We start from the raw sequence: 12,630 nt of genomic DNA, 5'->3' as shown, positions 1-12,630 counted from the left end.
AATTAGTATTTTGTCATTTGTATTTGATAGGGCTGATGAAAATGGCTAAATATTTTGTATCAAAATACTTTAGTGTCTTATATTTTTGTATTTTTAAGATACTGTAAAATACTTTGTAAGAAATCTACAGCAATCTACATCACATAAATCAACAATCTGATTGGTGCCTTGTTTTATGCATTGTGCAATAATGCATTTTTACTTTTCCGAAATACTTCACGGTGTGTGATCTATGAGCTATTTCCTTACAGGGACAAAAAAAATTTCCCCACAAGGTCAAAATTGACGGGTATGGCTACACCCGTGGAGGAATTTGGTCCCCACAACGCATGGAATGAAATGTACAAACACACACTTTTATATGTATACGTTATAAAAGCTATTTAAAAACACAGTAAATGTATCAGTACTATGATTCAAAGGTTTGGTTTCTGTTTTTTTTTTCTTTTTCACCTCTTATGCTTAAAACCTAATTTATTTGTTATATTATGAAATACAAACAGTATACTACTGTGAACCAGTGCAACAGAACATGTAAACTACTAATTAAATGGCAAAGCAGAATTTTTAGTCCTCAGTGCAGCTCATCTCTCAATGATCATTCTAATATGCTGAATTATTACTCAGTAATTTGGTAACACTTTATAATAACTACACACTATGAACCACTTATTAAGCATTAGCAAATAGTTAATTTATTATCTGTTAAGCATTAACTCTACAGTACAATAATAAACGTTAGTAAACAGATTGCAAAGATTATTGTTCGTTTGATACCGAGCCTTTAATTGTCATTCATAAGGGATTTACTAAGCATAATTAGTCCTCACTTTGGATTAGGTCACAAAACTGCATGAAGTTGAGTTATTAAAGAATTTATTAATATACATAGTAACCATTACAGTATGTGTCACGGCCTGAATAAATGATATATGATATATATGCCTGAATAAATGATATATAAATGTTAATTTCAATAGTTTATTAACCATTTACTAACTCATTCTGAATTATCTTAAAAACCACCAGCTACTCTTAAATACATATGGTTTGTAAATAATGCAATACTTAAAAATAAATCATTAACAAAGTATGAAAGTACAATTATTAAGCACATTATAAATGTGGTTGTAAGTCAAGAACACAGCATTTGTAGCTGCAGTTATAAACTGCTTACTAACGCTTATTAATGTAGAGTTAATGCTTAAAAGACAACTAATTCACTAGATGCTAATGCTTAGTAAATGATTCATAGTGTGTAGTTATTATAAAGTGTTACCAGTCATTTTTATTATTAATGATTTTGGATTTTATGATTAATAAAAACCAAACAAAGCAATTTCTTTATCATTTTTGGAAAATACAACAGTCAGAATGTCCCAAATGATTCACATCAATTAAAACATTTCAATTAAAGACCAAAGAAAGCCATGTATTTTACTGTATTGGAAAAAAAAAAAACTAAAACCTTCTTCAAAACATCTCCTTCTGTCTTATCCCTTTAAACCTGCTGTGAGCTACAGAGTGTTCGCACTGTTCGCTCTTTTTTTCTCTCAGCTTGCCAGACATGCAATTTTCTGCTGAGTCCACCTTAGTACCCAAAGCCTTCTTGCCATCTTTCTGAAATTAGCCCACTGTAAGCCACAGCCATTTACACAGGAAAAAACATATGGAGGCATGTTAGAGGATAAGCCTGCCAGATGACAGCAGGCGGTGCTGGCGGAGAGATATAAAAGAGACAGAAAAAGCGAGAGAAGAGAGAGAGAGCTCAGTGAGTGAGTTCAACTCTGAGTTACCTCATCTCAAGCCAGATCTTTTAGCACAAGCTTGAGTCTATGAGGGTCAGAGGACATCTCAGAGAAGACAGCGGCCCATAAAGCTCCACGCAGCATTTCTCACATATATCTGAACTTTACAAGACTCTGCTGGATGATGCACTGAGAAACTTTTACCGCTGTAAATGTCCTTTAAGGAACAGTTCACTCGAAATGGAAGATTCTGTCTTCATTTACTGAGGGATTTTTGTATGCGGCTGTTGAACGCAAAATCATTCAAGCCACAAGCAATAGCCAGGGGCTGTCAAAACATCCAAAAAGAGACACAACAAAAGAGGTCATTATAAATTGTGCACAATATTTCATCCCTTGGTGTCATTAAATAGTAAACTATACACCAAAAGTTGCTTTAAATCAAACACTCAGTGTGTGCCAATGTCATGTTGTAATGTCATTCATTCATTCATTTTCTTTTTGGCTTAGTCCCTTTATTAATCCGGGGTCGCTACAGCGGAATGAACCGTCAACTTATCCAGCACATGTTTTACGCAGCGGAATGCCTTCCAGCCGCAATCCATCTCTGGGAAACATCCATACACACTCACTCACACTCATACACTACGGACAATTTAGCCTTCCCAATTCACCTACTGCATGTCTGTGGGCGAAACCAGAGCACCTGGAAGAAACCCACGCGAACGCAGGGAGAACATGCAAACTCCACACAGAAATGCCAACTGACCCAGCTGAGGCTCTAACCAGCGACCTTTTTGCTGTGAGGCAACAGGAATACCTACTGCGCCACTGCGTCACCCAAGTAAACATTTGTGAATATTAATTAAAATACCAGCAAATTGGGATTTTAAACATTTTGACCATCATGGTCACAATTCATGCTATTAACTACTGGCTTATTGGCTGCTTATTAAGATATTAACTGTTCATTAGTAGTTATAAAGTATGATTTTATTCTGCATCCCTAATCCTACCCGTGACCTAAAACCAACTTCTATCTTATTAACTATTAATATACAGGGAATTAGAAGATTTTTTGAGCTAGTAATGTTAGTTAATGATTATTTAATACTGTGAATTGTGACAAAGTAAGGTGTTACCCATATTTTTTTCTTAGACATACTTTTATTGATCGTTTTATTAATCATTGTCAATTTCTAACTCAAGAAGGCATAAAATACTAAGAACGAATGGTATAGAGAACAGTGAATCAAAATTCTACAAATAAAAAAAATAGAATCTTTTATGCCGAAATGCACTGTTTAGGACAACATGTGTGGAAAGAAAATGTAAAAATTTGAAAAGCATACCTTTAATAAGAACTATTTTCTGTTCATCAAAGCAAATCCTAATATCTATACATATATTAAACAGCCGTTTTTTGAACAATGAAAAAAAATAGAAAATAAATATTATATATATTTAAAAAATATATAAAAATCCAACAAATTGGGAAGACAAACTTTTATTTAAACTTTTGTTTTTTTCAAATCAATCAAATCAATGTCAGTCCCTGACTCCAGAAAGCATAACATATTCAGAATGAGTGATACAGACTAGTTTTCAATCCAGGCTCATTCTGAAAACGTAGTCCCGTGGATGTAGTACCGTGGACGTTTCTGGAGAAATACGTCCTGGGAGGTACGTATGGCTGCATTGACTTTTTTTAAGTGCATGCTGCGGGGCAGTGTGACACGGTTCTTTTTGCCGCTTACCGGCTGACCGCTTATCTCCGTGTGGAGGGCTTTCCCGCGGCAACCAGTTTGTCCAGTTAGCTCATTGTGTACATCGGTGAACTTGAGATGCAGAGAGGAGTTGACCATGACAACGGCGACTGAGTTTGAGTCTGGGGAAGAGCGGTTCCAGAAATCAGGTAAAACAAAAACAGAATCGGTTGAGAATGCGGTGAAAATCGAGGGCTTTTCTTTTTCTGGGCGGCTTTTGTAAACCATCCGTTGGGTTTAGGAAAGTAAGTGGGTGGGCGCGGGTCAATCGGTAAAATTGGTTGGGTTTAGGGAAGGGGGAAGGGGGTTGGTCAATCGATTGGCCGGTCGCCCAGTCAATCATTCAGTCAGTCAGACAGCGGCCTCTGGTGGGTTTTTGCGAGAACAGCGACATTCGAGATATGAAAAAGCGCACAGAGCGGCCACTCGCGGATTCACGAAAACAAAAACTGCAGCCATACGTACCTCCCGGGACGTATTTCAAGGTCTCCAAAAATGTCCACGGGACTACAATTTCAGAATGAGCCTGGGTTGCTACTTTTATGATGGATTTTTGACTTAAAATACCTTTCTCGTAAGACATACTTTTATTGACATTTTTATTTATTTTTTACTTTGTTAATCTTTGTCAATCTCTAACTCCAGAAAGCATAAAATATTCAGAATAAGGGGTACAGACTACTTTTATGATGGATTTCTGACTTAAAATGGAAATGATTTTAGAAACAAGAGAAAAACTCTAAGCAAGATTTATTTATTTTTGCGCAGTGAATCCAAATTCTACAAAAAATAGATATTTAATACTAAAACTTATTGTTCAGAACAACATGTGTGGAATTTTTTTTCTATTTTTTAAAGCTAGTGAATTTAACGGATAATCGGTAGAAACTCCAAACTTCCACTGAAACATCTGCTGCGAGAAAACGCACTGCCAAAAAATGATTGGCAGAGATTCGGTTGTTAAGTGAGGTCTGTTCACTGTCTAATGAGAGCTCCATGAAGAGAGAGCAAGCAGAGAATAATGCACATGTTGGCAAGTGTATCAAATATTCAGTGTGTGCGTTTTGTCAACTATACGACTGCACAGAACACGATTTCAGCCTTGCATATGCGAAACAGCATCACATGACCTGAGCATGCTCAACTGTCCATGGGACACCATACAAAAATGATAGATATTCAGTTCAAATTCCCAAAACAAACGAGTAAAACTCTGGATCCAGCACCCACGCTGTTTGTTGTATGTGTATATGTGTGTATGAGTGGAGATAAATCACACACACACACACTTAGCGGGGCCGTGCCAGGGCGCGGAAAAGCAGAAAAGGGCCCTGCAGTCTACCTGTGATGGCAGTGGTTCCCAGCATGGGGGAAGATTAATGCCGGCACTCTGGAGCAGAGCAAACATCCCGAGCTTAATAAGGTACAAACAATTGCTTCCATTTTGTTTGCTATCAAGGGAAAAACTAAACTCAGGCTGCTGAGGTGTATTTTTTCATTCTCAAATGTGGACTAGAAAAGTTGCAGCCGACTTGAGGACTCGCCGTACGTGTTCAAGAACTTCAAAAACCACAGCACTCGCATCCAGGCGAGAGGGCTTCCTTTTTCTTAAGTGCGCCCATTATATGCACCTGAATGCTTCAGAATCGAGTCGATGTGTTTGTGTGCGCTACAGTGCCGACGATCAGCCTCACCTCCACTCCTTGCACTTTGAGCTTCATGTGATCCTCCCGCGTGGTCTTCCCATCTTTCCTTTTTTTCCAGCAGTAGCCGTCCTTTCTGTACTTCACCTTCTTTCTATTGTAAAGGATCATCGACCCATTCTGTGGCCTAGATCCAGAAGTGAGGGAAATGGTAAGAGAAGGGGTGGATGGAAGGAAGGAAGAAAGAAAGAAAAGAGACGGGGTTGGGTGGGGAGGGAAGGGAGAGGAAGAGAAATTTTTAGTGCTGAGGGACTCATTCGGCAGAAGAACACAAAGAAGGCTGACTCAAAGCAGAGAGAGAGAGAGAGAAGCAGAGCTGCACTAGTGAGTAACACCTCACACAATTGCATAGGGCTGTTTATGGACATACAAAATTAAAAAGAAGGCCTTAAAAGTGCCACAGAATGGCTTTTGAAAGCATATTACCTCTTAAATGTGACCTAGAGTTGAATCATAAATTTACATATGCCTGGAAGAATCTGCAACTTGTTTAACATTTTTATAATTAGAGGAAGTTAGAGGAGTTCTTTGGTTTGGAGTCAGTAAGATTTTTTTAGAGAAATAAATACTTTTATTCAGTAAGGATGCACTAACTAAATTTTTAGGCAACTCATGTTTTCACTGTTATTCAGAAAGTGGGCTAAAGGAAAGTCCAGATCTAAATATCAGCCAAGCAGAAACAAGAAGTATTAGTATTATTTATACGCATTCAAGCTATCACACAGTAAAAAATTCTATGATCATTAAGTCCTGACAGCATATGTTTTTAGGCCATTGTAACTTACTAAACTAAGTTAATCATGTTCTAACTTAATTTTATATGCTACACAAGCTATTTTAAGTCAGTTTAACATATTAAAAGTTCAATGAACTCATAAGGTTAATTTGATTCAGCTTAAAAATGTAAGGCAACCAGGATTTTTATTACAGTGCATGAACTTTTATATTTACCAATGTATCATTTAAAACTGTTATAATAATATTTAAAACTGAGTTACATTTTACAAAAGAGGTACATGACTGAGAAAGCTCATCAAATTATGATTTAATAATCCTTCAAAATCAACATAAATGTACTTTTTAATAAAAATTTTATTTTGTTTCTTTTTTTGTTGCTTTTTAAATGAAATGTACCCACATTCATCCATTAACAGAATGCATTGAGCCACAATAACATTTTCTTTTCAGCAGATATCTATTTTCTTTTAATATATTTTATGTTCAAATATTTGTACAATAAAATATACTTGTACATGAAATTTCATTCATTCATTTTTCTTCAGCTTAGTCACTTCATTCATCAGGGGACACTACAGCAGAATAAACCATCAACTTATCCAGCAAATGTTTTACAGTGCAGATGCCCTTCCAGCTGTGACCCAGAACTGGAAAACATTCATACACACTCATTTCCACACATACACTACGGACAATTTCATTCATTCATTCATTTTCTTTTCGGTTTAGTCCCTTTATTAATCAGGGGTCACCACAGCGGAATGAACCACCAACTTATCCAGCAAATGTTTTACAGTACAGATGCCCTTCCAGCTGTGACCCAGTACTGGGAAACATCCATACACACTCATTTCCACACATACACTTTGGCCAATTTCAGTCATTCATTCATTTTCTTTTCGGCTTAGTCCCTTTATTTATCAGGGGTCACCACAGCGGAATGAACTGCCAACTTATCCAGCAAATGTTTTACACAGCAGATGCCCTTCTAGCTGTAACCCAGGACTGGGAAACATCCATACACTCTCATTCACACACATACAGTACACTATGGCCAATTTAGTTTATTCAATTCACCAATAGCGCATGTCTTTGGACTATGGGGGAAACCAGAGCACCTGGAGGAAACCCACGCAAACACGGGGAGAACACACAAACTCCACACAGAAATGCCAACTGACCCAGCCGGTGTTCTGTCGATTTGTTCTACCTAGTCAGATTGTCCTACCTTCCATTCAAAAAGTAGGTTGCACATTTTGATGACGCAATATGCTACCTGTCAGATTTTGCTAAGAGTGTAAATTTAAATGTGGAGTAGTGTGATATGAAGCTGTAATATCACCCTAACCTACATAATCCCTAACCCCAAACTCAGAACCATTTAAATACAGTGTTGGTAGCATAATCTGATGGGTAGGATAAAATGTCAGGACACCGGGACTTGAAACAGCAACCTTCTTGCTGTGAGGCGACAGTGCTAATCATTGAGCAACCGTGTTCATGTGATTTTTTTTTAAGTTTGTGCTTATGGGACATTTTTTTAAAATAAAAACAAACACTGGTGGGGGAAGAGTAAAGTGTATCAAAAGTGACAAGAGTATCACATGTATTATAAGTAAGCACAATTGTAATGTTCATTTACATTTCAAAACCATGTTGTTCTTTTGAACCTTTCGTTCATCAAAGCAAATCCTAATTTCCATACATATACATTCCACAACGCCCTATTTTGAACACTGAAATAAAATTAAAACGTCATATTAACCTTTAATTAAATGATGTGAGAAAAAGAAATGTACAACTTCAAACATATATACATTTATTTATTTTTATATAAATTGCAGCTAAGTTTTAGAGGCCAGTGAAAACACACTTATTTTCTTTAGCTTTTAATCATGTGTTGTGAGTTTATGTATTTTGGTTCTGGTATGTTTGCATGTGTTTTTTATGTACAGCACTTTGGTACCCATTGTGGTTTGTTGAAAGTGCTCTAGAAATAAACGGAGTTGAGTTGAGTTAAGTGACATATATCACAGCAAAAATGTTTCAAAGTAGGGATGCTCCGATCAATCGGCTGGATATTGGTATCGGCCGATAATCACATTTAATGACTCGATCGGTACTCACTTATCTGGCCGATAACATAAATCGATCAAAAGTGTTAGTTTACAGGTTTGCAAGCAGATGCATTTTAACTTCTTGCATCAAAAATGCACTCTAAACATTTTCTTCATTGAGGTATGTTGAATTATTCTTCCATAATTGGCAGTGTTTCCAAATTGCCTTGTCATTTATTTTTCTTACCCAATTTTTTAACTGTTTAATCTATTATTTTCTGTAAAGCTGCTTCTGACCATGATGTGTGACTAAATGGTTATAAGATACTTATTTAAGGGATAATATACAACATCCTTCTTTTATTCTTTTAGGAAAGGACAAAGCTAAACTTAAGTATCACACTTAAAGGGAAAATGTGCTTTATGCAATGTTAAAGTTATATAAACCTTGAAGCATCAGAATCTGTACTCAGTATCGGCTGATCACCATGACGAGGAATCTGTACTCGGTATCGGCTCCAAAAATCCTGATCGAAGCATCCCTAGTTCAAAGCAATGTGGCTTTTTGTTTATAATAACTTGCACTTTATTAATTAATAAATGTTTCTGGTTTTATTGTGCATGATTATTGACAGTGTTACAAAAATAACCTTTATAAGCATAATTTTTACAAATAATTCACATAGCCTTTCAATGAAATTCAAACTACCATTAATATTCTCTATAAGTCAGCGCCAATGGCGTAGTGGTTGTTGCGTCGACACATGCTCTCAATACTCTCTACTGTCCTATCTATTAAAGGTGAAAACCCAGAAAGTAGTGCACTATCGAGTCACTTTTAAAATACTTCTCTTAGTTTTTAAATCTCTAAATGGCCTGGCACCTTCTTATCTGTCAGACATGTTAATATGAATTAGATCTGTTTCATCCCTGATTGTTTTTAGATCTAGGTTGAAAACTTAACTTTTTAATTTGGCATTTTATCAGTGAAATTTGTCTGTTTTAGCTATAATTTTATAATGTCTTTTCTCTGTCCTAATTTAAATAGTGCTATATAAATAAAATTGACATTGAAATTGACACAAAAAATAATTATAAAAAAAAAAATTAAATAATTTTTTTTTATATAATACATTCTGCCAGTAACAGCACTCGTCCAGCCTCTTAACCCTTCACCTTTGTGTATTACTCCGCCCACATACAGCAACAAGCAGCGGACACTCTACAGTTTAACAAATATTGCTGCTTTTGGGCAACATAATGTACTTTTGAGGCTTTTTAGTGGAGAATGTAGCTGTTCAGATTGCTACTATGCAGTTTATTTATAAGGATTTTGCCTATTTTAAATATTTATCATTTCTAAGACATTTCTAAGCGCATCGGCAGCGTTTTGTCTTTGAGTCTTCAATGACGGATGACGATGTTCATCCACAAGATGGTGACAGAGACTGGATAATAAGCCCTAAGAGAAAAACAGCTTAATTTCAAACTACAGCTGATTAAATCGTTATATAACAGGTAAATGGCTTTCTAAGTCGATCTTTCTCTTTTCTATGTTGTATTGCTATTGTGTTGATACCTCTTGTAGACTGATGGCATTTCATGCAGTTCAGCCTTATAATCTTAAAATGTCAGCAAAATCACCTGTTTTGTCATCACTTTAGATATTACGCTAGAGAATCATTCAAATACTAGCTCAAAAATGATGTTGATGAATTAGTAACGGCTTCTGCTGTTCTGATGTCAGCTGCAGATGTGAATGAATAGAGGAAGAAAGTAGTTCCTCTTACAAAAAGGTTTTGAGACTCTGTGTTTGATTTTCTTTTTTTTATACACAAGATTATGCCATCGAACTGTTGTATAAATGCAATATCACACTCGTAGCAGTGCGATGTGGCTGTATATCGTCACTGTGGGAGTCTAAGGCACTCTAAGGCACCTGTGGACTCTTTTCAACGCATGCCTCCCACCAGTGTTGATATACAGCCACATCGCACTGCTACGAGGGTGATATTGCTCATATATACTCCAGGAAGGTGTATTATGTGAACGAACGACTGATATATAGAGATCAGTGGAACCAACAGACAAAGAGCTATTCTGCATTTTTGAAATTCCCCATAGTACATACCCTTATGTAGCCTTTCTAAAACGTTCAAATAGGGTCAATTTTCCATTCAAGCCAGCTTTAAACATACCGCAACTCAGCTTTGTTTATCAAGAGCGAGGGAGAAATCAGTATATTTCATTTAGACCTACGACCAACAGCTCCTCTTTGCTGATGCAAATGAGCAGCGGATCACGTCCTGTGGGGAAAACATGCGCGAGAACATTCTCAACTTTCCATTCATAATTCATTCTCACTTTACCATCCCACTGCCCTCTGGTTGATAATGATACCGCGAACGTATCTGAAGAGCTCCCAGCTCGCTTCTCTTTATGACAGTACACATGTTTCCCAACAACTAATAACTGCAGAGCGAGGAAACACATTCACACATCCCATCTCATTCGTTTGCACACACACACACACACACACTCACGTCTGCGAGGGCATGCACGCTCAGTAAAAAGCTACAGGCACACGCATTAAGGTGCATCTACGGCTGGCAGAGTCTGGCGAGGTCCCAAGAGGCTGCAGTTTTGTTGCGTGCGAGTTGGGAGTGTGGGAGTTCAGGCGCTTCAGCAAAGTCTCAGCCATGAAACCAGCTGCTGTTAGCGTCTGTTAGCCAGCCATCACTTTACCCCAGCACGCCAGCAAACATATTATACTCCTTTCTCACACACATGCGCGCACACACACACACACAGACTCCCCATGTATCCTCTCTGGAAAGCGCAAGTCATTGTCTGCTCCGCATTGTCTTGTTTATTGTATCATTTCTTTCTGGCGCAGATTTATTTATAATACTGCATACATCAGTTTGCAGCTCAGCTCATGGGGCGTCTTGTTTATCTTGCAATTGCTCATCAATCATTTCCGGGGATGAGTCTCGGGGGCTGATGGGGCCCCTGTCTCCCTGCACTGTGGCCCCTGACAGCACCTTTTAATTAGAGATGCCAGTCAAAATCTGTCATGCAAGATCCTCTCTCGTTCTCCCTCAACCGATTTGTCAAGTGCCTTGGGTAGTTGCTACCATTGCCTTTTTTTTTCTAATAAAACCACAATTTGTCATGTGCTGACCTTAACGCTAATTAATTCTGCTACTAATCCCATCTCCTATCTCTCGGTCTTTGTTTCCCGTTCTATCATGTCATCTTCATCCTGACGCCGCTTTCATTCAACGCGCTGGGCTCTTCTGTGTGAATGTCATTCTGAAAGACTTCCTGCTGCATCGCATTCATTCTCCCTCTCCCGGTTTTCTCTGTGAGCTTGGGACCATGTCGGCGCTGTTTAAGTCATTAATCTGCTCGCTGTGATGCCTGCTGTGGGATTGAGCCTGAGATACAAGGATAGGAAGTGGAATGGAAGGCGCAGGAGAAAAGGAGTTCGCACGTCGAGTTTCAATAGCCTAGTCAGATTTCACTCCATAGACAACAAACACGTATATTAGCATATACTTCATGTAGGTTATATTGTGTCACAGCAGGGGGCATGTTCAAAGAGAGTGTGCTTTCATCTCTTTTGCATTATTGTTAAATTGTTCTTTCTATATACACATGACTGGTTTCTGAAAGCCAGTGGATACTGGAATTTATTTTTTCAATATTTTTGAAACAAATTGTCCCATGTCAACTCAGGGAAAAATCAAATCATGTTGTTTTTGCTGCAGAATGTTTATTATTCTTATTGGTTTTTTTTATTGTACATTTGCAATTTTTAAATATGGCTGGAATTTTAACAATAAACAACTGTAAAAAATGCTGCAGTAAAAATCTGTTACCTAGTTAATGGCAAGATTCCTTAATATACACTACCGGACAAAAGTCTTGTTATCTATCCAAGTTTTAGGAACAACAAACAATAACTTGACTTCTAGTTGATCATTTGGTATCAGAAGTGGCTTATATAAAAGGCAAAGGCCTCTAGATTACGTTTATTTTACCAAAATAAAATATGATCATGCCTTGTATTTTAATTATTATATTAGGACAGTAAGGTCTGACCTTTCTTAGACATAAGTCTTATCAATATTATGTATGTTAAAATTGTGCATGACTCCTGTGAGCTTGGGGGACTGCATCCATTCATCGTCTGCAATGACTCAAATAACTTCTTAATAAAGTCATCTGGAATGGCAAAGAAAGCATTCTTGCAGGACTCCCAGTTCATCAAGACTCTTTGCATTCATCTTCAATGCCTCCTCCTTCATGTTACCCCAGACATGCTCAATAATGTTTATGTCTGGTGACTGAGCTGGCCAATCCTGGAGCACCTTGACCTTCTTTGCTTTTAGGAACTTTGATGTGGAGGCTGAAGTATGAGAAAGAGTGCTTTCCTGCTGAAAAATTTGCCCTCTCCTGTGGTTTGTAAAATGTAATGGCCAGCACAAATGTTTTGATCCCTCAGGCTGTTGATGTTGTCATTCGCTCTGCAGATCTCTCACACGCCCACATACTGAATGTAATCCCAAACCATGATTTTTCCTTCATCAAACTTGACTGATTTCTATGAGAA

At 37.5% G+C, this 12,630-nt stretch overlaps 1 protein-coding gene across 10 annotated transcripts in view; it reads right to left on the bottom strand.

Annotated features, from left to right (window-relative positions):
- Positions 1-12,630, bottom strand: part of camta1a (calmodulin binding transcription activator 1a) — a 656,204-nt gene that overhangs the window by 300,506 nt on the left and 343,068 nt on the right. For all 10 annotated transcript variants that reach the window (XM_056449716.1, XM_056449720.1, XM_056449714.1 and 7 more), the window contains one exon: positions 5,209-5,344. In XM_056449716.1, coding sequence (XP_056305691.1) covers positions 5,209-5,344 — 136 coding nt within the window. The remainder of the gene's footprint in view (positions 1-5,208; positions 5,345-12,630) is intronic.

Source organism: Danio aesculapii, chromosome 23 (genome assembly GCF_903798145.1).
Source record: "Danio aesculapii chromosome 23, fDanAes4.1, whole genome shotgun sequence".
Classification (NCBI taxonomy): domain Eukaryota; kingdom Metazoa; phylum Chordata; class Actinopteri; order Cypriniformes; family Danionidae; genus Danio; species Danio aesculapii.
This window is presented reverse-complemented; position numbering and strand designations above follow the sequence as displayed.